Genomic DNA, 26,193 nt, shown 5'->3' on the forward strand with positions numbered 1-26,193 from the left:
ATTACATTACAAACTTAATTTTTAAGATAATACATCTTTTGAGTATGATCGCAAAGAATAATGTTCATAAGTGCTCTAATTTAACTGCGGTAGAAGTTCTGTCTTATTATATCTTACCCTCAATATAATCACACTTTTTTTTTTCTCGTCCAAAGTTGACTTGACATACGTGGTTCTGTATACATTTAATGAGTAATCTTGATACCAGTGAATAATTGAAACCATCTCTTTGGAAAAAGAAAATGTGGAAGATTCATGGTAGAGTACACATTGTTGAGTGATAACTAGCATATATGGTCCATTTATCAAAACTAATGTACAAAAGCCCTTAATAATTGTTGTAAAGAAATGACTAGAATCATTGACATAAAATTTGTTGTGCCAGGTATAGTGTCTTTTCTTTTTTGTTTGTTTCTAATGCAATCTGCTAATTCCCAACCTGTCCCACCATCCTCTCACCCTTTCTTTCTTCCTGGTTCTCCAGTGGATGTGAAGTCAGAGGTTCCTGTGGGCCTGGAGCCCATCTCGCCATTAGACCTAAGGACCGACCTCAGGATGATGATGCCTGTGGTGGACCCTGTCGTTCGTGAGAAGCAACTGCAGCAGGAGCTACTTCTTATCCAGCAGCAGCAACAAATCCAGAAGCAACTCTTGATCGCAGAGTTTCAGAAACAGCATGAGAACTTGACACGGCAGCACCAGGCTCAGCTTCAGGAGCACATCAAGGTAGCAAATGTTTCTTTGTCTCTGATTTTCTTACTCAGGAAGTGTGCATCATGACACGGGTATGAGAGGCCCCCAGGGGAGGACTGGACGGGAGCTTTGCTGTGATTATGACATGGACATGTGACTTGAAGGAAATTGCGATTGTACTAGTGAACGCCTAGGTAAGTACCTATAAAATACCTGCTTTGCCTCTTAGAGGGGCCTCTACCACTCTTCCCTTTTAGCTTATGGAGTCTATATTAAAGAATAAAAACTTCCTTCCCTCAGATTAGATTCTGTCCAACATGATTTTTTTTTTCATTTGCCCCACCTACTCTCTACCAGAAGATCCATGAACCTAGAGAGACCCATTTTCTATTTCTTTTTTTTTTTTTTGGAGAGGTTTTCACTATAGGGCGCGTGCGCTCACCAGACAGACAGAGAGAGACATAGAGACAGAAAGCGAGAAATCACTCCCCAGGGGGGATGGTCATGCCGCAATCCCTTCTCCTCCATTCTCCTCTCGGGATCTTGGGCACACACGCACATGCGCCTGGCGTGAGTTTTAAGCCACCGGGTCCGGGACGCGAACCGCTGTCGACTACATGGGAGTCCAGCAACATAGCCATTACGCTAACTGCTGGTTCCCCCATTTTCTATTTCTAAAGAATCAGCATATATGATTTACCAGAAAGGAAAATGTAGCCATCTCCTTATGTAAAGAGAGAGCCTTTTAAAAAAAATCTTTTCACCCTTCAGTAAATAAACATTCTGAGTATGTCCTAATCTTTCTTAAAGAAAAGTTCTTAAAATGTATACATTCAAAATAATAACATAATAAAAAGCTTAAGGAAGTTATTTTTGGAGAAATTGGTAAAATATTTTTATTGTCCTTATTGAATGTAGATAAGAATTTATTGGAAGAAGTTTGGAATAACTGTTGATATAAGACTCACATTGTTTACGTTATTCTGAGCAATACGTTTATGGATCCTAGAGTCTATTATGATGCACTATTTTATTATCAGATATTTTTTTAGATCTTTCTCTCTCTCTCTCTCTCCCTCTCTCTCTTTTTAAAGGGTTTTTAGCATTGGGTCTGTGCACCTGCCAGAGAGAGCTAGTGAGAAGGAAAGTGAAAAATTACCCCCCCCGGGGGGATGGCCACTTGAGTCCCTTCTCCTCTGTTCTCCTGTTCAGATTTTGGGCACACACACACACACACACAACCCCCCCCCAGTTTGATTTTCTCTTTCTTTTTTTTTTTTTTTTTCAATGAGGCATTTTATTTGTATATGTGTATTACATCCCTAGAAAAAGAATCCCAGGATTTTCCCTCCTGTATGTTTCCGTTGTGCTTCTTCATGGTCCATGATGCCAACTGAGGTTGTCAGTACGATGAAACCAAACTGACATGACGGGAACAGATTATTCTGGTATTTCTCGAGATCTTTGAGTTACACATCAAATCTGGGGCTGATACACCCAGTTTGATTTTCAAGCCACTGGGTCTGGGACTCAAACCATGCTTGGCCATGTGGGACCTTAACCACCTTAACCAGCACCTTAACCACTACACCATTTGCTGGCCCCCAAGATTACACTGTATATTTATTTTTCCTTTGTATTTCAGAGATAAATATTTCTTTAGCTTCATTCATAAAATATCTTTTAACTTTTTGACAAAGACATTTGAAAACAAGGCTATTTTAATTTGATTAAGTTGATTTTTTGAGTTCATTATGACAGTAATATAAAAACAACAACTTGTCTTCAACTTTTGCTATAAGGTGATGCACTTGGCAAAGACAGAGACACACACAGTGAGAGAAGGAAAGTGAGAAAACATCCCCACCATGAGAGTGACCACGCTGCAATCCCTTCTCCTCCATTCTCCTCTTAGGATTTCGGGAACCCATGCACACACACACGCCAAGCATATTTTTCAAGCACCTGGTCCAGGACTCAAACCACACAGTCAGCCATATGGAATCTTACCACCTTAACCTCTAAGCCTGCTGGCCTGCAAGAAATATTTACAATAAAAACATTCATTTTTATATCCAACTCTTTCAAAGATGACTGAAATACATGCTTTTTATTATTAATAATAAATGATGTATCATAATATTATTATAGTATATGTACTTACTATAGTACTTGCCTTTTAATTACTATCACTTTGTTGTGGGGTTAATATAGAAAGCTAATTGATATAAATATTATAACTTTTTACCACATTATAGTATCTGAGAAGGTAAAAATGTTTTCTTCTTCTTTATGTCCCCCCCCCTTTGAGGGGAAGACTGCCTATATTATCTTATTATCCTAAAAAGTCTGTTGAACACCTGATATAAAATATAATTTTTTCTTTTACTGGTGAATCTTGCTAAAAGTGTGCTCATGTATTATTGATATCTAAGACACCTTAAAAATGAGGTGAGGATTTTCTTTTGTATCTCACATGGAATTATAGGTCATGGCTATATTTTGAAGTATGGTAACCACATTTATTTCTATAGACATATTTTTCAGTGAATGTTGAACCATTAATTTGACCTTTGAAACAATAGTAGGAACACTGATGTCTAGAACTTATCATTCAGTCCTTCCAGGCACGTTAGGATAACAGTGATGAATGAGTAAAATTTGTATTCTTCACCATACTGTAACATCTAAGGAACTAGGTAGTTCATTTTGCTGCTGTAAGTGAGTCTTGTTACCATCAATATAGGGAAACATTTGTAAGTTGCCGCTTTAGTTACTTATTTATGTTGGTAGCTTTTGTAGTTATAAAATCAATACACATTTTTAAGAAAGTAATTTGTTGTTTGATTTTGCTCAAAAGTTAATAGTAACAAGTTGGCGCAAACCACATGGCACAGTAGTTTATTGATATCTGGGAAAATCGGAAAAGAGGCTCTTGAGAAAAAAAAACATTATGAGATAGCTGAAAGGAAAATGTAGCTTTTAAAATGATTTTCCAAAGTGCAGATGCTCCTCAGCTTATGATAAAGTTATTTCCCAATAAACCCATTGTAAGTTGAAAATATTGTTAAGTAGAAAACACATTTAATAAACCTAACCTACCAAACATCATAGTTTAGCCCAGTCTAACTTAAATGTACTCAAAACATTTCCATTAGCCTACAGTTGAACAGAAGCATTGTACAAAGTCTGTTTCATAATAGAATGTTAACTATCTCATACAACTTATTGAATACTATACTGAAAATGGAAACCAGAATGGTTACATGGGTACTTGAAGTATGGGTCTTAATATATATTGCTTTCTTACCATTGTAAAGTCAAAAATGATCAGTTGAAAAATTTTAATTCAGGGCCATCTGTTTGTAAGTTATGTTTTGTTTTGTTTTGTTTTGTTTTGTTTTTGTTTGTTTGTTTGTTTCCAGAAACTGATGAGATAGATATTTAAAATTTTCTTTTAATAGCATAGAGAGTTTTTTGTTATTTTTATTTTGTCACTATTTTATGGGTAAGGTTAAAAGTTGATGCTTTTAACACACATTTGAATTTTGTTTTTGTGAAGAAGACACACAGTACATGATGCTTTAATTAAATTAGCTTTTTAAATCTCTGGCCTCTGTAATATTGAGTATTTGTTGAGTTAGATACTATTATTACATTTTTCCACCTAGCAAACTCAGGTAGAGAGAGATATGATAACTTCCCCAAGGCTACACAGCCATAATTGGTTGTTTGGAGATTTGCAGTCTTTCTTTGGCTGCCTCCAAAGCCACTGAGGCACATTGCCTCTCTCTTGAGCCAGACCATCTAGAAGTAGAAAGGCAAAGTTTTATATATTTCTGTTTCTTTCTACCTCATTTCTGTAATTTTTAATAATGCATGGTAGCTATGGTAATTAATTGTGTGATTTTTCTAGATTCCTCAGAGAAATTAAAGTTCAATTGCATTGGGGCTTTGGGTGAAGCAACATCAATTTGAAAAACTATCATATCTGTATAGAATTAACATTAAAGCAGAGTTTAAGCAGAGTTATGAATTCTTCTGCTACAATAGAATATCTGAAAACATCCATCAAGGGACTGGTATGTCAAAGACAAAGGTTTTCATGTTAAGAGTAACCAGAACACCTCCAAGCATAGCCTTCTGGGAGTGGTGAGCCTGTTATGACTGACATACAGAATTGTCTTCTTGTTGCTCAGAGGGACTGGGAAGCCACTCATGTAACTCTTAAATTTTGTGCTATTACTTTTTGGTGTAAAATTTATAGCTTTAAATACCTTCTTAATATAAAAAACAAATTATACTATCTTCATTCGTATTCAAAGTTTTAGATAATAGTAATGATTAAAATCAGTATTACTCAGGACCAACAGGTGGCAGGGTGTTTAAGATGCTGGACTCCCAGTTAAGGCTCTGGAATTCCACATGGGTGACCATGGTTTGAGCCCTGGACCAGTGGCTTGAAAAATCATGCTAGGTGTATATGTGTGCATGTCTAAAATCCCAGAAAGAGCATGGAGAAGAATTGTGGCATGGTCATTCTCCTTAGGGGGTGATTTCTCACTTTCTCACTGTCTGTCTCTGTCTCTCTGTGGTGAGCACATGTGCCCTATGGCAAAACATAAATAAAAAGTATCATCCAAAGCTAAGTTTTATGTATATTATAAATACAATGTATGAGAGAAATTATTTTCTATATTACATTAGAAGAACTAAGGATATGAGTAGTTTCCAACTCTCATATCTAGTAATGTCAATGCCTAAGTTGAACTGGAGTCACTGCTGAGTGGCACATTTATAAATATATACACACATATTTATTTATTTCATATATATATAATACATACATCTGTATTTCTCAGTCTCAGAGTAGACTTGACATCTCGATGGCTTTTAAAAATTCTTCTTATTTATATTATTCATTGGAAGTGAATTCAGGGGATTTAGAAAGTTAAACAATAGTGCATTATACTGTAGTTTTATGGGGAAATATCTCTTGATTGGTGTCCCTAAGGATTCTTTTTTTTTTTTGGGGGGGGGAGAGGTTTTTTGCTATAGGGTGCATGCTACACTCACCAGAAACACAGAGACAGAAAGTGAGAAATCACCCCCTGGGGTGGGGGATGGCCACACCACAATCCCTTTTCCTCCATTCTCCTCTTGGAATCTTGGGCACACACACACACACGTGCCCAGGGTGCATTTAAGCCACTGGGTCCAGGACTCAAACCATGGTCAGCTACATGGGAGTCCAGCGACACATGCATTATGCCAATTGCTGGTCCCCCTAAGGATTTCTTAAGTGCTAGATGAAAGAATAGGATTTTTGCTTTTTTGAGAGTACTTATAATAGACATACAGATTGTATTTGCCTGTTGAGAACTTCATGTATAATGCTTTAAATTTTTAGTACTTCTTCTATTTCGGGTAGATCTTCCTCCAAAATAATTCTTATCTCCCTATTCTATTCGCTTTTTTTCCACACCATTTCTCAGGATATGAACTAAAGGTTTTAGTTATTTATACGAGGGAGACTTTGTAAGTAGACTTCTAGATGGTCCCTGCCTTTCCTTGTTTCATGCATTTAATTTGTATGAAATAAAGTTATTGAGGGAACTAAAGATTTAGTCAATAGAAACTAAGTGAATTTATTGTTTCTTTTTGATAGGGAGACATAGATAGTGAAGCTACCTGAAAACTTGCTTGTCGGTGGCATTAGTTGCTAACTTTTAGATTTCAGTAATTTACTAAAAAGTGGGTAAAAATATAAATTAAATACAAGTTTCAAAAGCTTATATTTTAATTTTGGTCAGTGATGACTATGAAGCTTAAAGAAATTGCACACTCTCATGTCTTTCTCTTCTCGCAAGTTGCAACAGGAACTTCTAGCCATAAAACAGCAACAAGAACTCCTAGAAAAGGAGCAGAAACTGGAGCAGCAGAGGCAAGAACAGGAAGTAGAGAGGCATCGCAGAGAACAGCAGCTTCCTCCTCTCAGAGGCAAAGATAGAGGACGAGAAAGTAAGAGGCACCAGGGTAAAAGATGGACTCTCTTCCCTCATCTGTAGCTGATCGTTGTTCAGAAAGAAGCTGGATAAAACAGTGAAATTAAGCTTGTCTAAATTGTCTGTGTTTGATTAAGATATAAATTATAGACCCAAAGGTAAAGCCTCGATATTCACCTCAGTTCTCTTTATTCCGTCTGCAGAGCATCTTAAGACGTAAATACAGCATTGCGTGGCAAAGAGGATCGTCTGTTTTTTAAATGTTAGAAATGTTATGTTAAAGCAATCAAGCTTAAGCCATACAGTTCAATAATAAACTTATGTCCACATCTTCTCACTATGCCAGTCTTCCTCCTGAGCATGTAATGACTGCTCTGGAAGCCAAGCCTTACCTCCACTGAGTTTCTGCATACTCAAGGCTCTGGAAAGATTTAAGGCAGAGAACACTTAGAAAAAGAAGTATCCACAAGAGGGAGACAGATCCAAATAATTCCTCTATGTTAGGTCAGTTCAAAATCAGGTCGTAGCAAGGTTTAAAATCTGATGACTTGAACTAGAATCGTCAGCAATATTTATTTGTTTAATGCTCAAAGGAATTTTTAAAAGTTTTTTCAGACTAGCGACTCAGAAAAGATCATTTTAATGTGTTTAAGTGATCTGATGTGGTCTCCAAGATTATTGATTTTTTTAAAAAAAAATGGTTTTGCTTCTTGGCAGCATTTTTTAAACTTTTTTTAAAAAAAGAGGTAACATTGATGCTGGGAATCCCCTTTCTGCAAGAGCAATTCAAGAAATCATTGAAGGTTTTTTAAAAAATTGGCAGTTTAAGCAGTGGTTGCAAAGCATTACTATGCCATTTTCTAAGACTGTTTAGATTGTGGTTTCTTCTTTTAATAGGAAAACTTCATATGCCGTGACCAGTGAAGATACTTCTTAATCTTGGTTAGATATTCTAGAGGCAAATGAAGACAGAACTCATAGTCACTGTCTGTTTCTGCAGGGGCCGTGGCAAGTACAGAAGTAAAGCAGAAGCTTCAAGAATTCCTGTTGAGTAAATCAGCAACTAAAGACACTCCAACTAATGGAAAAAATCATTCCGTGAGCCGTCATCCCAAGCTCTGGTACACGTATGTTCAGCGTTCAGCTGTTTTCATTCCCAGGGTTAAAGAACACAGGTTTGGTATTTAGCACACCTGGGCGCATATCCTGGGCTTGCCATTTTCTGTTGTGTAACTATAGGCAAGCTCCTTAAAGTCTCTCAGGATCAGTTTGATTCCCTATAAAAATAGGATAATCATAATACTCACCCTCTAAGGTTGGTGGGCAGGCCCTGTGAAATACTGTGTAAAGTACATAGCAGAGAGCAGTGCTTAATAGACATGAGCATTTATCTTCTGAAGGACGAGGAAGTGCGTATGTTCTGTGTTGATTGAGTAACTGTCAAATGCGGGTGGAGCACACAAATTGATTTGTACTTTGTGTATTTCTGTTCCCAGGTAGTACATCTGATATCTGTGCAATCATTTTTGAAGACTTTTTCAGATCATGATCTGATTTTTATTTTACTTGGCTTTATAGAAAATGGATGTCAGAGCTATTTTTACAGATCCCAAAGAATTTTTACTAAATAAAAAAAAAAAGGAAGGAATATTTAAAAAAAAAAGGAGGGAAATGAAGAGGAGGGTGATAAATAACTAAATAAATCCCAGTCTTCAATGCCTACTTTACCCTATCCACCTCACCTCAATTCTTCTCAGGAAAATAAGTTTGGCCTTTGACACACAGGCTGATGACATGATACACTGTGTGATTACAGATTTTATGGAACTGGATTTCCCCAACTCTAGGCAAGATATTCAATACACAGTTCTGTCTATAAAATATGAAAGATGTGGTATTTTTAAAAATTAGAGCAAAAGAGTCAGTGGGCGGCATGGTGGTTAAGGCACTAGACTCCCACTGTGGTTCAGGTCCCAGATCTGATGGCTTGAAAATCATGCTGGGTGCATGGGCATGCATGCCCGAGTCCTAGGAGGGGAATGGAGGAGAAGGAATTACAGCATGGTAATCCCCCCAGGCAGGGAGATTTCTCACTTTCTTCTTGCCGTCTCTCTCTGTCTCTCTCCAGCAAGCATGCGCATCCTATGGCAAATCCAAAAAAAAGATTTCTCACTTTCTTCTTGCCGTCTCTCTCCTGCAAGCTTGTGCATCCTATGGCAAATCCAAAAAAAGACAAAATTTTAGAGGCAAATCATACTTGGATTAGTGGACTAATAGATAATAGTTTTTTTCATCAATGAGTTCGAGAATAATCCCATGATTTTACACTGACAACTTTTTAAAAATTTTTATATCATCAAGGACGGGAAGTAAATATTTGATTAGTCTGTTATATTGAAATTGTAGGCATCCCAGGCAGTCTATTTAGAGAGTTATATTTGTATTCATATTTTTTAGGAACCTACTCTTCTCTGCATCCAAAAATAAGTAATGGCAGGCTCCAGGATGTTTCATAAATATTTTAAAATTATTTACATGTTTCTATCATGGATGTGAGTAGACTTGATAAACCAATTTTTTTTTGAAGAAAATTTTTTTCTTACTTTGTTTTTTTTTTCTTTTCTTTTCTTCTCTCTTTTTTTCCTCCCCCCAATGAGAGACAGAGAGAAAGAGGTAGAAGGCATGATCAAAGCTGCAACCACTTGTCTGTTTCTATATCGCGTCCAGTTTTGGGGGGCCAGCTTGCACATGCACCCAGCATGGTTTTCAAGTCATGAGGACCAATACTTGAACTATGCAGCCACCTTAACTACGATGTCACCTGCTGGCTTCTAAAATAACAGTTTTATGTTGAAAAAAAAATGTGATTTCTGTTTTGTTTGTGTGTGTGTGTGTTAATTTTGGAACTACTGTAGAAGTCAGGGAGACTTCTCAGTAAAAAAAAAAAAAGTCACCCTTATATACTCATATGTGCTATCTAGCCTTTTTTTTAAAAAAAAAAAAATTGAAGTCCTTGTATGTGATTACTTTGACCTTGGTTGTTCAGTTGGGTCATCAGGAATGTCATGACTCCTTTTTGCATAGAAAAACAAAGAAAAATGCATCATGACTTTCCCAACAACCTAATATATTGTTCACTGAGAAGGATCCAGAAGATACCTCTTCCCTAGTATGGATCTTAAGAAAACATATCCAATAATCTCAGATTATCACAAGCTCAGGCTCTTGGCATATTCTCTCTTTTGGTGAAATAGTTTTTCTGTGTGACTTTATGACTAAACACACGGTAAGCATTCTTAGTAACCCTGCATCCTTCCATGACACACTGCTACGGTGAACTTGGTTACATGAGGCTGTGGTTTGTGTACACTAGGAAGAAAGAACATAAACACAGCTGAGGCACGTGTACCGCATGTGCAACTGATTACTGCTGACCAACATGCAGTGAAACGACAGCACAAGTGGTGAACGTTCTTTGTCTTTTGTAGGGCTGCCCACCACACGTCATTGGATCAAAGCTCTCCACCCCTTAGTGGAACATCTCCATCCTACAAATACACATTACCAGGAGCACAAGATGCAAAGGATGATTTCCCCCTTCGAAAAACTGGTAAGTTGGTTTAATAAGAACCACACTTTCTCTTCCATAACATTCTTATAGTTTCATTTTGCCACACCTTCAGAGGACAATCAAAAGATTTAAATCATAGATATTGTACCCTCCCCACCCCTGACCCAGCATAAACAACCATGTCCATGAGCATACACATGTTCCTACTTATTTTAACACCAGTTGACTCACTGTATTATCTAAGTATCTTTTCTAAGTTTAAAAATTTACCATGTTTGGATTTTGGCCAAATTATTTTCTTATTAGCCATAAAGTATGGCATAGAGGAAAACAGAAATTTAATTTCATTTTTCTCCGATGAATTGTTCTCTATTGGTACGGGTCTCTAATTTCTTCCATTTATCTATTTTTCTACTGAGCTTCAACCATTTACTGCAAAATGAGAATTTTAAACATTTTTCCTGGCAAATACTAAAAACCTTAAAATTTAGTTGTTTATGTGCTGAAAATAGATAAGGCTACAGCTACCCTCTGAGTAAGTGACTTGCCTAATGTCTCTCAATTATAAGACAACTTCAGGTGTAGATTTATATATACCTAATAATCTCTTGTAATTATATTAAAATTTGTTTTTGAGAAACTGGCACAATGAAGCTTCTACTTTTAATTTAATTTAAACAGCCCAGTATTTTTCTATCTTTTTTGAGCACGTTAATATGTACATATGTAGTGTGTTACATACTCTTACTGCTGTAAGAATTATATTTAAACTGTAGCTAGCTATACACATAAATAGCTATTTGTATACTTTCTGTTTTAAGTCTTACAATGTTTGCCAAATATAATCCTTCAGAGACAGTTGTAAATATTTTTAAAAATTATATCTATTTCTGATCTGAAAAAGTATCCACAGAAGATGGTTTGGCCAATTGTATATTACTCAGATCTACTCAAAGAAATATGAATCTATGTAATTTGTATATGAAATCTACAGAGTAAAGATGACTTCAAATAATTATATGCGTTTTCCCAAGCAATTTAGAGTAATTAAAATGGATATAGATTGTAAAAAAAAAACATGCTCAATCTATTTTAGTCATATAATTTATCTGTACCATAATGAAGATTTAAAAATAAAAGCAATCTTGAATGTGTTCCCTCTATGTCACCATAACTCACATTCTAATAGGCACTGGGATAGGGTGGTTAAGTATTACAAAACAATCTGTGCTTTTTTATTTTAATATCATGACAATTGTTTGCATTTCTACTATGAAGTGTTCGGTAGAGTAAAATATTTCTATAGAAGACTATGCAAAGACAAGAATGGTTGTTTTAGGTATTGAATCAGAATTTCACGCTATTATCTACAAATCAGATTGCCTTTCTTATAAATAAACTTATCTGGGAATAAAAGAAGAAAGTAGAGTGAACCTTTATATATTTCTAAAACATAGAGTATAGTTTATGAAAATTCATCCATGAAGGACATGGGTTTTGGAATGTGGCGACTTTGATCTGCACCCTTGACATTTAGTTGTACCAGTGGCATATGTAGGAGCTATTGACAGAGATGATGTGAATATTGCCCCAGGTCTCAGGGCAATGACTGGCATTCAGGAGTCCAAGGAGTCACTAAAAGGAAAGAAAATACTGAGTTCCCTTGTGGCAGGAGGTTACCGATGAGTGATACAGTTACATTCACAGAGAAAGACTTCTGTCCTGCTGAGCACAGAGCCTTTGAATATATTCTTACCACTGGGAGATTGAAAACTGACTGCAGAACTGATACTGACTTTGAAAAGAAGGGGCGTTTGGGACCAGTAAGCATCCAGAAAGAAAATCTGATCTTTTTCAATACTTGAGGAAGCCATACTTTGTGTCCCACTGTTTCTTTGAGAACAGCTATGGTTTTTTTCTCTGTAGAGAAGGAATAACAAACTATTAATTTATTCTCATAAAAATTTTCATCCATCCACAAAGTTCAACGAGAACTCCTGCTTAGGATAGATGTTACAAACTCTTATTCAAACTGTACAAATATGCAAAATATTTTCTGTGCCTGTTTATGTGATGTATCATAATAAGATCCCTGTTTTAGTAGTATATTTTCTGTATCTGCTTAGCGTTTCAAGTTCCTTCTTTTTAGATTGAAAATCTGATATTTATGAAGTGTCAGGCTGTTGATCTGTAAAACCAAACATTTTCAAGCATTGTAGCAATAACGTTCTTGAGCAGCCGTTAATACTTTAATATCTCTATAGGGGTTTCAAAATATTCCTTAATTCAATTTCCATTGTCTGTTTAAGAAAAGTATGATGTAATTAATTGCACATGTTTTCCGTATGCTATCTAAAATACTTAGTGATACCCTTCATTAATTACAAATAAGCAGAACTCTTTCACCCTTTATAAATATAATCAATTTGGTGTATTTCTAATTCCATTGTGAGAAATATTAGACATTTGCACGACATAGAAGAGCATTGAAATATTGTCAAATAATACTAGCTTTAGCATTTGTTATATATCGGTGTCTCAAAATCTCAAGAAAATTAAATAATAAAATTTCACCATAACATAATGATTATAGAGAATGTTTAAGGTGACTTTTGTGTATAGCTACACCATAGTAAGTGAAATCTCAAGTAGGATTATTGATCATTATTGTAAATGCCAGGGCAGTAATTAGAGACTCACTTTTCTGTTGAAGCTAGATTATCAACCTCTGTAGTCTACTTGAATTTCATTGAACTCAGTCTTAGGTTTACAAGAAGTTGTTAAATGAGTGGGATTCTATCCTTCTGTTCTTTGATCTGCATATAATACAAAATACTTGTTATTTCTTTTAAAATATACATCAGTGTAAATTGCCAATATATTTTAGCAAGATTTAAGGAGAGTGAAACTAGAACCTGAATAGAAAAGCCCTAATGACCTTAAATTGATGAAGGTAGCCCCAGGGGTGTCCCCTAACCAGTGAGCACAATTTGGAGGCTCTCTTGACCTCTTAGAAACTCACCCCCACCCCCAGACAGTGGCAACCCAGGAACAGTCAACTATAGAAGTCTCATTTGCCTGAAGAAATCTGACCTTTGTCATGCAAAGTGGCCCTTCACTTCCTTCCCTTTAGGAGAATTAGAGCAGTCCCTAGAATTTGGGTATTGTAAAAACAGGAGAGTAATACTAATAGTTGGCACTGATGGATCCCATTGCTAATTCCCTTTTCTTTGACATGTAGCAATCCTTTCACAACAGTGAATATCAAAGATTTTATATAACTGGTCTTGAAGTTAAGAATAGTGTGATTGTTTTTAATTTTTGTGTTTATTGCCCTCCTTTAAAGTAGCACTTCTTTCTCCAGTTACACTATGTGATTCCTTTTGTTTCATAATAAACGAATGTGTTGATACAGAAACTTGGAATATTTTCCTGAACTTTATGCTCTAGCTGAAAGTAGTATTAATAGCATTGCTGTCGTAGATGACATTTTTGCCTTCTAGAGAGCACTGCTGGACCGGTAATAAAGTAAAGAAAGGAAGCTTTGGGGTCCCAGCACTTCGAAACAGTACATATTTCTCACAGAGATACTGCATATGTGGTGACTTTGAACTGACCTTAAAAGCCATTTGAATTGGATTCGGTTCCAGTGAGAGTGTGCATATGTTTCATAAAATATCATGGTAAAAAATTCTGGAGGTTTTATGCTCCATTATATTATTGAGGTCTTACCCAGTGAACTTTGCCTTTCTTTTAATGTTACAGTCTTTCCATTTAATACTTCTGAACAAAGTGAGCAAGCTGGCTAGATTAACCTCTTAAAGTGCACAAGCCATATAAAGCTTGGCTTGGACTAATAAGACTGTTCCAGCCTCACTGAAATATTCATTTTAATGATCAGGAACACTAGAGTAAGACTCAGATGGAAAGGGTCCAAACACAAGTCAAGGTTTTAGAAGGCCAATGTCATTTTTCACGTTGAGCAAATTGGAAAGAAGGCAGCGTTGAGATCTATAGTTTTATAAACCTTCCTTCTGTGCAGAGGTCAGCAGTTACGCTGTGATACCTTGGTGACCTGTTCAAGTTATTATAATCCAAAATTACAAAAGGAGGGCTTATTTAGTGGTTTAAAATATCTCATTCTTTGTCCCTCTCTCTTTCTCTCATAACTCGTGCTTTCTTGTAAAACACGCATGTGCATGTACACACATGAATATGTACACATTTCTGAAAAGTTGGCAATGAGATAAAATGAAAATATTTACTCAAAACCTTCTACATTGACAAGCACTGGGGCCTTTTTTATATATCTTAGTGTTCTATCTTCACTGTATTGTGACTAATCTTGCTTAAAAGTATTGAAATCTTCTTGTGATCAGTTGGATAGCAAGTTCTTGGAAAGGAAAGGCCACGTGGCACTGTAGCACAGGCTTGGAATCTACGTGTACCTGTCTGACATAGAAATTAATCTAGCCTCTCTAGGCTGCTGTTCCCTCAGCTATGAAATGAAGATAATCATGCTTGGTTCATACAGTTATTTTGAGCATTCCACTAAACAAGCACTTAGGAGCATACCCAACATTCAGGGATTGCTTAATGTTGATTTTAGGTTAGAGAGGATACAGAATTAAGTTTATTCTCTTTCCATCAGGTCAAAACTGAATCTCTCTTTGTTGTTGAAGGACCTTTGAAGGTTTTTATTTTCCTCCACCTTTATCGATAAACACTGAAGAAAAAGTGAGAAATCTTTTCTCATTACACTGTGTGACTCAAGAGGCTAATGTCAAACTGGTCTGTCATTTCAGGCTCTAGTGTGGTGGCTGGAAGTCACCGCATTCTGTGCTTTGTCCTTTAGCATGTGAGGAACTGTGATTGGTACTCTGTGCTCACTAGGACCAAAGGGAGTTTTAATTTTTGCTATTGGCTTTATTTTTAAATTGACTTTAATTGTAGAGAAGTTTTAGATTAAAAAAAAATGGTGGGACCAGCAGTTAGCATAATGGCTATGTCGCTGGTCTCCCACATAGTCGACCGCGGTTCGTGTCCCGGACCCAGTGGCTTAAACTCATGCCAGGCACGTGTGCATGTGTGCCCAAGATCCCGAGAGGAGAATGGAGGAGAAGGGATTGTGGCGTGGCCATCTCCCCTGGGGGGTGATTTCTCACTTTGTCTCTGTCTCTCTCTGTCTTTCTGGCGAGTGTACGCATTCTATAGCGAAAACCTCTCCCCCCAAAAAATGGTAAGGAGCAAACAGTAAAAAGTTCCTCTATTGCTACTTGTCCATCCCCCAGGTTTTTGCTGTTACTGATATCTTACATTAGTTTGGTACATTTGTTACAGGTAGTAAACTCCTATTGATTTATTAAGTAGTCTGTAGTTTACATTAACATTAATGTCTACTCAGCATTGGAAAGGTCTATGGGTTTTAACAAATGTAAAATATTTTGCATGTATCCACCACTACAATGTGTGTGTGTGTGTGTGTGTGTGTGTGTGTGTGTTGAAAGCGAGATTTTGCTATAGAGCGTTTGTGCTCTCCAGACACACAGAGAGAGACAGAAAGCAAGAAATCACCTTCCCTTCTGCGGAGGATGGCCATGCCTCAATCCCTTCTCTTCCATTCTCCTCTTGAAATCTTGGGCACATAAGCACATGTGCCTGCCATGAGTTTTAAGCCACCAGGTCTGGGACTCAAACCATGGTCAACTTCATGAGAGTCCAGCGTCGTAACCATTATGTCATCTGCTGGTCCCTACCAGTACACTATAATACAGAATGATTTCACCACTCTAGAAATCCCATGCTCCATCTATATATATCTCTCCACCCCCTAATTTTTGTATTCTCTTGATATTTTTGCCTTCTAAAGACTCATATAATTGGAATTATATGTTATATGGCCTTTTCAGACTGCTTTCTTGTACTTGGTAATAAGCAATTAAGATTTCTTTATATTAGGACTATCAGGTGACGTGGTGCTTAAGGCATTGGACTCCCACATGACCAACTAAAGTTCGAGTTGTGGACCTGATGGCTTGAAAATCCTGCTGGGCGTGTATGAGTGGGTGCCCAAATTCCTGAGAGGAGAATGGAGAATGAATTGTGGTGTGGCTATTCCCCTGGGGGTTGATTTTTCACTTTCTCTCTCTCTCTGTCTCACATGTGCCTTAAACCAAGAAACGTTAAAAAAAAAAAAAAAAGATTCCTCCATATCTTTCAAAAATTATTTATTTATTTCATTTGTATCTATTATCTTTATTGTTGTTTTTGATTTGACCAGAAGAGAGAGAGAGAGAAAGAGAGAGAGAGAGAGAGAGAGAGAGAGAAAGCTGCCAGGTCAGGACTTGAACCAGTTAGCCATGTAAGAGTCTAGTGCCTTAACCACCATGCACCCTGCTGGCCCCTCTTCATATCCTTTTGTGCCTTGGAATTTCTTTCTTTTTATTGCTGAATAATATTCCATTATATGGATGACCCAAAATTTGTTTACCAATTTACCGGGTAAAGGATGTTTTGGTTACTTACAAGTCTCTGATTCTAAATAAAGCTACTGTAAACATTCCCATGCACATTTTCCTGTGGACATATTTTCAACTCAGTTGGGTGAGTAATTAGAAGTGCATTCGCTGAATCTTATGGTAGGACTATATTTAGCTCTGTAAGAAACTGCCCAACTGTCTTTCAACAGGCTGTGCCATTTTGCATATGTATCAAAAGTTCTTGTTTTTTGTCAGCACTTGGTGTTTTTACTTTCAGTTTTTAAAAATTTTAGATATTCTAATATGTATAGAGTAATTTCTTATTGTTTTAATTTATAATTTCCTAGTGAAAAGCAATACTGAGTGCCTTATTTCTCATTTGCCATCTTTTTATCTTTTCTAGTGAAATGTCCGTTTAGATGATTTACAAATTTTTCAATGGTTTCTTTGTTTTCTCATTGTTGAGTGTTAAGAGTTCTTTGTGTATTTTGGATACAAGTCTTTTATTAAATACGTGTTTTATAAATATTTCTTCCAAGTTGTGGCTGATATTTTCACTTTCTTATTAGTGTCATTTACAGAACATAATATTATAATTTTAATACAGTTAAACTTATCAGTATATTCTTTCATAGATCATGCTTTCAGTTTTATATCCAAAATTCATTGCCAACCTCAGATTTTCTTCTATATTATCTTCTAGAAGTTTTACATTTAGAGCTATAAACCATTTTGAGTTACTTTAAGTGAAACATTTAAGGTCTTTGGCTAGATTCATTTTTTTATATGGGCATCTAGGGTTTTTTATTTTATTTTATTTTTATTTAAGCTTATTCATTTCTTGCTAGAGAGAGAAAGAGAGAAAGAGGAAGTAAGAGACAGACACCCTCAGCTCTAGTTCTTCCCCAACCTTCCTAGGGAGCCAGAATCACAGGCAATAATGTTGGATAGAAGACATCCTCACTTATTTCTGATCTTAAGAGGAATCCACCTTGTTTCTCACCATTAAGTGTGATGCTAGCTATAGAATTTGTGCTTGTGTTCTTTATCAAATTGAGGGGTTCCTTTTATTTGTAGTTACCTAAAAGTCATCATGAATTGGCATTGTATTTTGTCAAGTCCTTTTTCAGCATTAATTATCATAATCATATGATTCATATTTTTAAACTGGTTGATGTAATGAACTGATTTTCAAATGCTGAACCAGCATTGCATACCTGAAAGGAAAAAAAAAAAAAAAAAACCCAAAACCCTGGCTTCTATGGTATAGTTCTTTCATGGTTGGTTATGATTTGCTAGTGTATTATAGATGATCTTTGAAACTATGCTCATGAAAGATCATGATCTATGACCATCTGCTCTTATTTTCGTTTAAGGTTTTTGCTATGTGGTGTGTGCACTCACTAGAGAGAGAAAGAGAGACACAGAGAGAGGGAAAGTGAGAAATCATCCCTTAAGGGGGGATGGCCATGCCACACCCCCATCTTCTCCATTCTCTTCTCAGGATTTTGGGCACACATGCCTGGCATGATTTTCAAGCTACCGTGTTCAGGATTTTAACAATGGTTGGCCTCCTGGGAATCCAGCACCTTAACCACCACACTACCCCTTAGCTCGTCATCCACTCCTGTAATGTCTTTATCTGGTGGTGTTAGTGTGGTAATGCTGGACTCGTAATATAGGAAGTGTTCCTTTTTCTTCTATTTTTGGGAAGAGATTATAGAATATTGATACTATTTATTCATTAAATGTTTGATAAAATTTATTAGTGAAACCAGCTGGACCTAGTATTTTCTTTTTTGAAAAAATATTGATTTAATTTTTTTCATTAGCTGTAGGACTGTTCAGGTTACGTGTTTCTCCTCATATGAGTATTAGCCATTTGTATTTTTTGAAGGACTGGCCTGTTTCATGTAAGTTTTCTAAATTGTGAGCCTGGTGTTATTATATTGCAAACTCATGAGATCAATAGTTATGACTCCTCTTTTACTTCTGATGTTAGTGATGTATGTCTTTGCTTTCTCTGTTTTCTTTTTCTTGATTAATTTTATCAGTTATTTTTTTTCAAAGGACCAGTTTTTGGTTTTGTTGATTTTCTCTATTGATTTCCTGGTTTCAATTTCATTGATTTCCTCATTAATTTTTATTTTTTCTTTCTGCCTCCTTTAGGTATACATTGTTTTTCCTTGATATTTCTAAGGTGAAAGCTTAGGTTAGCCATTTTTTATCATTCTTTATTTCTTTTATATATCTAGTATATAGTATCACACAGGTTTTGATAAGTTTATTTTAATTTTTATTTAACTTAAAATGTTGGGCCAGTCCCATGACCTTAAATAAAAAAAGAATAAATTGGGCTTACAAGTGGCATGATAGTTAAGGCATTGGACTTACATATGGCTGACTGCTGTTCAAGTCTCAGACCTGGCAGCTTGCTTTTTCACTTTCCCTCTTTCTTTTGTCTCTCTCTCTGATTAAATTAAGTAATAGTAAATAAATAAAATAAATCTTTAAGACGGAATAGAAGAAAAACATTTTAAGATTTCTCTTTATAGTTCTTTGATTCATGTTATTTAAAATTGTGCTTTTTAATCTCCAAATATTTGGAAAATTTTTACCTACCTTTGTGTTACTGATTTCTGTCTTTCTATTACTCATTTGCATTGTAGTCAGAGAATACATTTTGTACACTTTCCATTCTATTAAATTTATGGAGGTATGTTTTATACCATAGAATGTCACCTGACATTGTTCAGTGTTTCATCTAAACTTGAAAGTAATGTATGTTGGTTGAAGTATGTTGTACGTATCAACTAGTGATAGTTTGTTGATAATGCCATTTAGGTCAACTGCATCCTTACTGCTTTTCTGCCACCTACATCTCTCAGTTACTGACAGGGCAATGCTAGTCTCCTAGTAGAATAATGGGTTTTTCTTTTTCTCTTTTAGTTCTGTCGGTTTTGCCTCATGTGTTTTGATGCTCCATTCCTAGGTCCTTATACATTAAGAATACTTATGTTTTCTTGGAAAATTGAGCTGTTTATTCTTAAGTAATGTTGCTTCTTTGCCCTAATAATTTTTCTTACTTGAAGTCTACTCTGATTGAAATTATAGCTATGCCAGCTTCCTTTTGCTCAGTGTTAGCCTAGTATATCCTTTTCCATCACTTTAATCTATCTGTGTCTTGTATTTAAGGTGGGCTTTTTTTTTTTAATTTTTTTTTTGGGGGGGGGAGAGGTTTTTGCTATAGGGCATGTGTGCTTGCCAGACAGACAGATAGAGAGTGAGATATCACACCCCCACCCCCATTTCTGGGGGAATGACCATGCCCCAGTCCCTTCTCCGTCATTCTCCTCTCTAGATCTTGGGCATGCACGCACATGCGCCTGGTGTGAGTTTAAGCCACTGGGTCTCGGACTCAAACCGCAGTGGACTACACTACATGGGAGTCCAGCGACATAGTCATTATGCCAACTGCTGATCTCTAAAGTAGGCTTCTTAAAGGCGACATATAGTCATGTCTTATTTCTTTATTAACTCTTTTAGTGTGAATAGACCATTCACATTTAAATAGATTCTTGATATAGTTAGATTAATATCTATAATGTTTGTAATTGTTTCCTTCATTGTTCTTATTCTTTATTTTTGAATGTTCCTTTCTTTTTCTTCCCTCTCTTTTCTTTTCTTTTAAATATTTGTCCTCACAAGAATGTGCATGTACTCTCCAGAGAGAGACAGAAAGAAAGAGCATGTGAGAAAATACTACCCTTGTAGGCCAAGGACATGCTGCTATCCCTTCTCCATTCCTCCTTCCTGTCAGGATTTTAGACATGCACACATATGTACCCAGCATGTTTTTCAAGCTATTGGGGACATGACTTGAACCGTGATTGGCCATATGGTATCCAACTCCCTTAACTGTTGGACTATGTTTGGTCCTGCCTTCTCTAGTTTTGAGAATTTTATATGCCTTTACTGTCTTAGCAAACTGATTATATATGCATAATTTAAAAATTATGTTAGTGGTTTCCCTAGAATTTGACATATACACTTCTGGTGAATCTGTGTCCACTTTTAAATAGCCCCATGCTAACTTACAGATAATACAGGTACCTATAGTAGTATATTCCTAATTTCTCCCTCTCATCCTTTGTGATATTTGCTGGCATTCATTTTTCTTTTCCATCAGCTATTAATAAAATCTCTCAATACATTGTGGCTATTATTACTTTGTGTAGTTGTCCACTAGATAAATTAATAGTAAGAAAAATAAAATATTTATTTTGCTATCATAATATCCATTACTTTATACAGGTCTGAGTTTTTGATCTGTATTCTTTTTTCTCTTGGTTGCTGAAGGACTTCTTTGAACATTTCTTGCAAATTTACTGTCAATTAACTTCCTTAGTTTTTTTTTGAAAATATCTTTATTCCTCCTTCATGTTTGAAAGATACTTGTACTGAACACAGAATTCTAAATTTCTATCTTTATTTTTTTTGAAGTTCAAATCTTCATTTATTTATTTATTTACATTTCCCACAAACATTTACTTCACATATAAAATTTTTTTTGCTCATACTCCATAGTTCTTGACATTTGATAAACAACTTAGAAAATTTCCAAAGAAACTGAATTTTAAAGATAACTTTCAAAATATTTGTTATGATTTTGTGTGTGACTCTGTAACATCAGTGACAGTATGGTTTTAAATATTTTTGAGAAAATATTTACATGTCAACTACTCAAACTGTTAAGAAGAAAACACCCAGTACCCAATGCACACATGAACTTTCCCAACTCAGTTCTGCCTACCAAGTATTCTGTGGTTTACCATCTCCTTGCAAAGATCAGTCTCTTTTTATTCTTTCAAAGTCTTCCTCAAGGTAATCCTCTGGTTGTGGCTGATCTTTTTGCAATCTCTACTGATTACAATGCTTGGCTGGAAAAGTCCAGGTCATTTTATAGTCCAAATTTTTTCATATAGCTTCTTTTAATCCTCTCTGCCAGGCAGAACTCTTTATGGTGCTAGGCATCTTTCTAAGAGCTTCTGTTGGCTTTCTTGAGATATACCTTAGTTCCATAGTTTTCTGGTCATATCTTTAGATGGGACATTTCAGTCAAAACTCTGGCACTAAAGAATGTCTCCAACTTCTTATGCAAGGCAACAGGTATTATTGAACTTACTCAAATAACCCTTCTGCCACAAAATAAGAATACTCACAAATAATTTCCAATTCCAGAGGTGTCAGGAAGGGAGAAAAGTTTGTTTCAATTTAAAAAAAAACAATCAAACCAAAAAAACACACTTAACAAATGAAAGCAAAAAAATCGAGGGGTGGGGAATGCAGTGAAAAATCAGTAATGTTTTAGTCAAAGATCATAAAATTCTATTTCAACAGTTCAGTCTCATGTAATTAATCTGTCTTCTGTTCAATCTTTCCATTTAACTCCTGGAAGTTAACATTCAGTGTTGTTATTGGTATTTCTGGACTTGTCCCTAGCATTTTCTTGGTTGCTCTTTGTTCTCTTATTTCTGTCTGTGTGTCTTCAGTTTTCCTGGTAAAGCACTCCTTTCAGCACTCAGATAAACTCCTGTTTATCTGAGAACATTTTTATCTTTTCTTCCTATATGAAGGATAATTTTGCTGGGTATAGTATTCATTTCATTTAACACTTTGAATTTATTTTCCCGTACTTCCCTTGCTCACATTGTTTCCGATGAGAGGTCTGAGGTTAGCCTGATGGGATGTCCTTTGTAAGTAACCCGACATTTCTCTCTTGCCAACTTTAGCGTCTTGTCTTTGTGGATATGGCCAGTCTGGCTATAATGTACCTTGGAGAAGATCTTCCTGGGTTGATGCTATTAGGATCCTTTGTATTTTTTTGGTCTGGATCTTCACCTTCAGGGATACCGATTATCCAGATATTTGGAAGTTTGGGTGCTTAATGGTATCTAGTATTTCTCGTCTATTATGCTTATTTTGGGGAGGGGAGGTTATTTTCTGCTTCTTTTGGTGATTTTTTTTTTCTAGGTCAGAGGTTTTATCTTCAGTCTCCAAGATTTGATGTTCTGCATGGTCTAATCTGCTTTAATAATTTTGAGGGAAGTTTTGATGTCCTGTATTACAGCTTTCATTTCTAACAGCTCCATTTGATTCTTTTTTTTATGGCATGTATTTCTTCTTTCAAATAGTGGAAGAACTTCCTTACCTCCTGGAACTCATCATCTCTTTTCTCTTGCACCTTCTGCAAGTCACTGTTTCTCATCTCTTGCATCTTGCTTCATCTTGTCAGTATAAATATTGTGAATTCTTTATCGGACATTTCCATGAGTTCCATGGTACTGCCTGTGGATGATGAAGGGTTGTTCTTTTCTCTTGGGAGAAAGTTATTTTCTTGGTTTCTCATATTTCTTGTGCCTCTGCGATGGTTTCTGGTCATCTGATGGATTATAAGTTTCTTCCTAAATCTTGGAGTTAATTCTAAGCGTTAAGGCCTCACAGTTCCTAGGGAATAGGTGCACCTGGGCTGAGCTGTGGGGTATCAGCTGAGAGTTCAGAGGTACATGGAAGGTGAAGAGCCGCACTCTCTGCAGCTCTGTCCTCCTCCTTGCTGCTCACTCTGCAGTCCCCTTGAGTGAGTTGTTGGTGTATTCACTTTTAGCTAATTGCTTAGAGAAGATTTCTGCAACTGTCAGATCATGTGCTTCCCTTTACTCTAAGGTACTTCAGAGACAATTTCTCTCCTCTACTGTGTTTTGCAATATGGTATCCACAGAAAGAGATATTGAATTCCAATTTATAAAGAGGAGTTTCTTCCTTCAAGCAGCAAGTTCAGTATGGTTTGAAGATTTCTGTGACCCTGAAAGTATTGAGATGCTTGGCTACTGTGCAGCTAGGCCTGTCTAGACATTCAGTGTGTAGAGGATGAACAGCAGAGTAAGAAAGTAAGGTTAAAAGAAAGAAAGAAAGAAAAGCAAAGAAAAGAAAGGAAAAAAATAAACAGCCAACAAAGGAAAGAAAAATATTTTTATCTGTGAAAAACTAAAAATGAAAACCACTTGGTAGGCGTGTGAACAAGGCAGGGCACACCTCATAGGTCAGAGGTGACAAGAAGTGTTTGAAATTTTTTTAAAAAGAAAAAATTAGCGAGACAGAGAGACAGAGAAAAGATGAAGATTGCCCTTACCTGTCTAATCTTTCTTGAGGTCTGAAAGATGTGGTTTAGAGCATAGATTCAGTTGCCTTGGTCCCTCTATCTTTAATTTTTTATGAGCAACACTTTTTAAACATTTCTCTACATTCTCTTCTTGTTTGCTTGATTTTAACAAGAAAACTGTTGTAATTCTTATTCATGTTACTCTTTATGCAAGGTATTTTCTCTTTTCCTTTTTTTTCCCTTAAAGATCTTTCTTCAGTTTGAACTGATATGCATAAATGTTAAGTTTTTGGTATTTATAATATTTCATATTCTCCAAGATTCCTGGATCTATGGCTTGATATCTATAATTAATTTTGGATAATTGTCAATCATTGCTTCAACTATTTCTTCTGTTCTGTTTGCTTTCTTTTTAATCTGGTATTCTCATTAAGTATATATTATACTTGAGATTGGAGATATTCTGTTTTCTTTTTTTTTTGGAGAGATTTTTGCTATAGGGCATGTGCACTTACCAGAAAGACAGAGACAGACAAACAGAAAGCCAGAAATCACCCCCACCCCCCTGGGGAATGGCTGCACCACAGTCCCTTCTCATCCATTCTTCTCTTGGGATCTTGGGTACACACACACACACACAGTCGGTGTGAGTTTAAGCCACCAGGTCTGGGACTCGAACCATGGTTGACTACATGGGAGTCCAGGAACAAAGCCATTATGCCAACCACTGGTCCCATCTGCTCTATTTTTTAAATTATTTTTTCTTTGTTTTTATTTTTGCAAAGTTTCTATTAACATGTCTTCAAGGCCATTGTCTTTCTACAGCTGTGTCTGGTCTACTGATTAGCCCATCAAAGACATTCTTCATTTCTGTTACTCTTTTTTAGTTTATGTCTCTGTTTACTTTACCCATCTGTTCTTGCATGTTGTCAACTTTTTCCATTAGAGTTGTTTTTAATTTGCTTGAGGACACTTGTGCTGGCAGAAGAGGAGAGAGAGAAGGATAGTGAGAAAGTACCTCCTCCCCATGGGGGATTGTCATGCCATATTCTTTCTCCCTCATTTCCATTTTAGGATTTTGAGCACGCTCACATGCCTGGCATATTTCCTGTGTTACCGGGTCTGGGACTCAAACTATGCAGTTGGCTATGTAGGTCACCTTAACCATCACACCATTAGAGCTTTTAACGTGTGGATTTATAGTTACTTTGAAGACAAGCTCAAACTCTTGAGTCATATCTGAGTACTGTCTAATGCTTGCTTTGTCTCCAGACTCTGTCTTTCCTATCTTTAAGCATACTTTGTAATTTTTTTTGAAAGCAAGACATAAGATACTGGAAAACAATAATTTAATATTTTTGCCTTTGGTGTGAGATTTTACTTTAATCTGGATGGACCTGGGCTCTGTTTAATGCTTGCTGTTGCAGTAGATGCCAGACTTCAATTTTATCTGGTTTTCTTATTTGTTCTTTGAGATTTCCCTAAGAACTCCTTCTTAAATAGAGTCTGCATGCTGACACTCCGTATGTAGTAATTCACTGTTATTTTACCAGAACTCTTTTGATGTTTTGGTAAAGTGTTGGGAAAGAGAAGTATTCTGTACTCTTGTTATTATATCAGTTTTTCAGAGGGCCTGACAGAGTCTGTGTCCTTTGACTCTCAGAACAATTTCTTTGTCTTTTATTTTCCCTCCTTATAAATGAGACAGGAAGGCTGATGGACTAGATTTGGCTAATGCCTTTTCTCAGGTCAGATAAAGTTCATAAAATATTTTCCCTTGAAGGGCAATATTGTATTATGAAGAATATTCTGGATATATTTTATTATTTTTACTTTTCCACTGGGCATGTTTAAATGGCTGCTTTTCTCCACTTTTCCACTCTACCTTTACAAAACAAGCGAAGATTTTTCTCTGATCTTCATTGAGAGAGCCTGCTAAGATTCCAGGAAATAAAGCCCATGAGAGTTTAAGTCCCAATTCTTCCACCCCAGGACTGGGACTCGGGTTTTTGACTATAAAGTTAGTTCAAACTCAGCTTCCGAGAGTTTATCAGATCATCATTTTAATTTTTAGTTTGTTCAGGTTTTTCTTTATAGTGAAGACGGAAAGAAAGATTTCTAAGTTCTTTGTATGTTGGAGGTGAAACGAGACATCTGCCATAGAAATTTAAATCTCTTAATACATTAAAAGTAAAATTTCGGGGACCAGCAGATGGCATGGTGGTTAAGGCACTGGACACTCCCACATGGCCAACCATGGTTTGACTCCTGGACCTGGTGGCTTGC

General features: G+C 36.2%; 1 protein-coding gene across 1 annotated transcript in view; it reads left to right on the forward strand.

Moving 5' to 3' along the window:
* The window catches only part of HDAC9 (histone deacetylase 9), an 865,518-nt gene that overhangs the window by 332,718 nt on the left and 506,607 nt on the right, over window positions 1–26,193 (forward strand). The window contains exons 3-6 of the mRNA XM_027774184.1: window positions 485–726; window positions 6,564–6,714; window positions 7,699–7,825; window positions 10,187–10,308. Of these exons, the coding sequence (XP_027629985.1) occupies window positions 485–726; window positions 6,564–6,714; window positions 7,699–7,825; window positions 10,187–10,308 (642 nt within the window). The remainder of the gene's footprint in view (window positions 1–484; window positions 727–6,563; window positions 6,715–7,698; window positions 7,826–10,186; window positions 10,309–26,193) is intronic.

Source organism: Tupaia chinensis, unplaced genomic scaffold (assembly GCF_000334495.1).
Source record: "Tupaia chinensis unplaced genomic scaffold, TupChi_1.0 Scaffold000410_1, whole genome shotgun sequence".
NCBI lineage: Eukaryota > Metazoa > Chordata > Mammalia > Scandentia > Tupaiidae > Tupaia > Tupaia belangeri.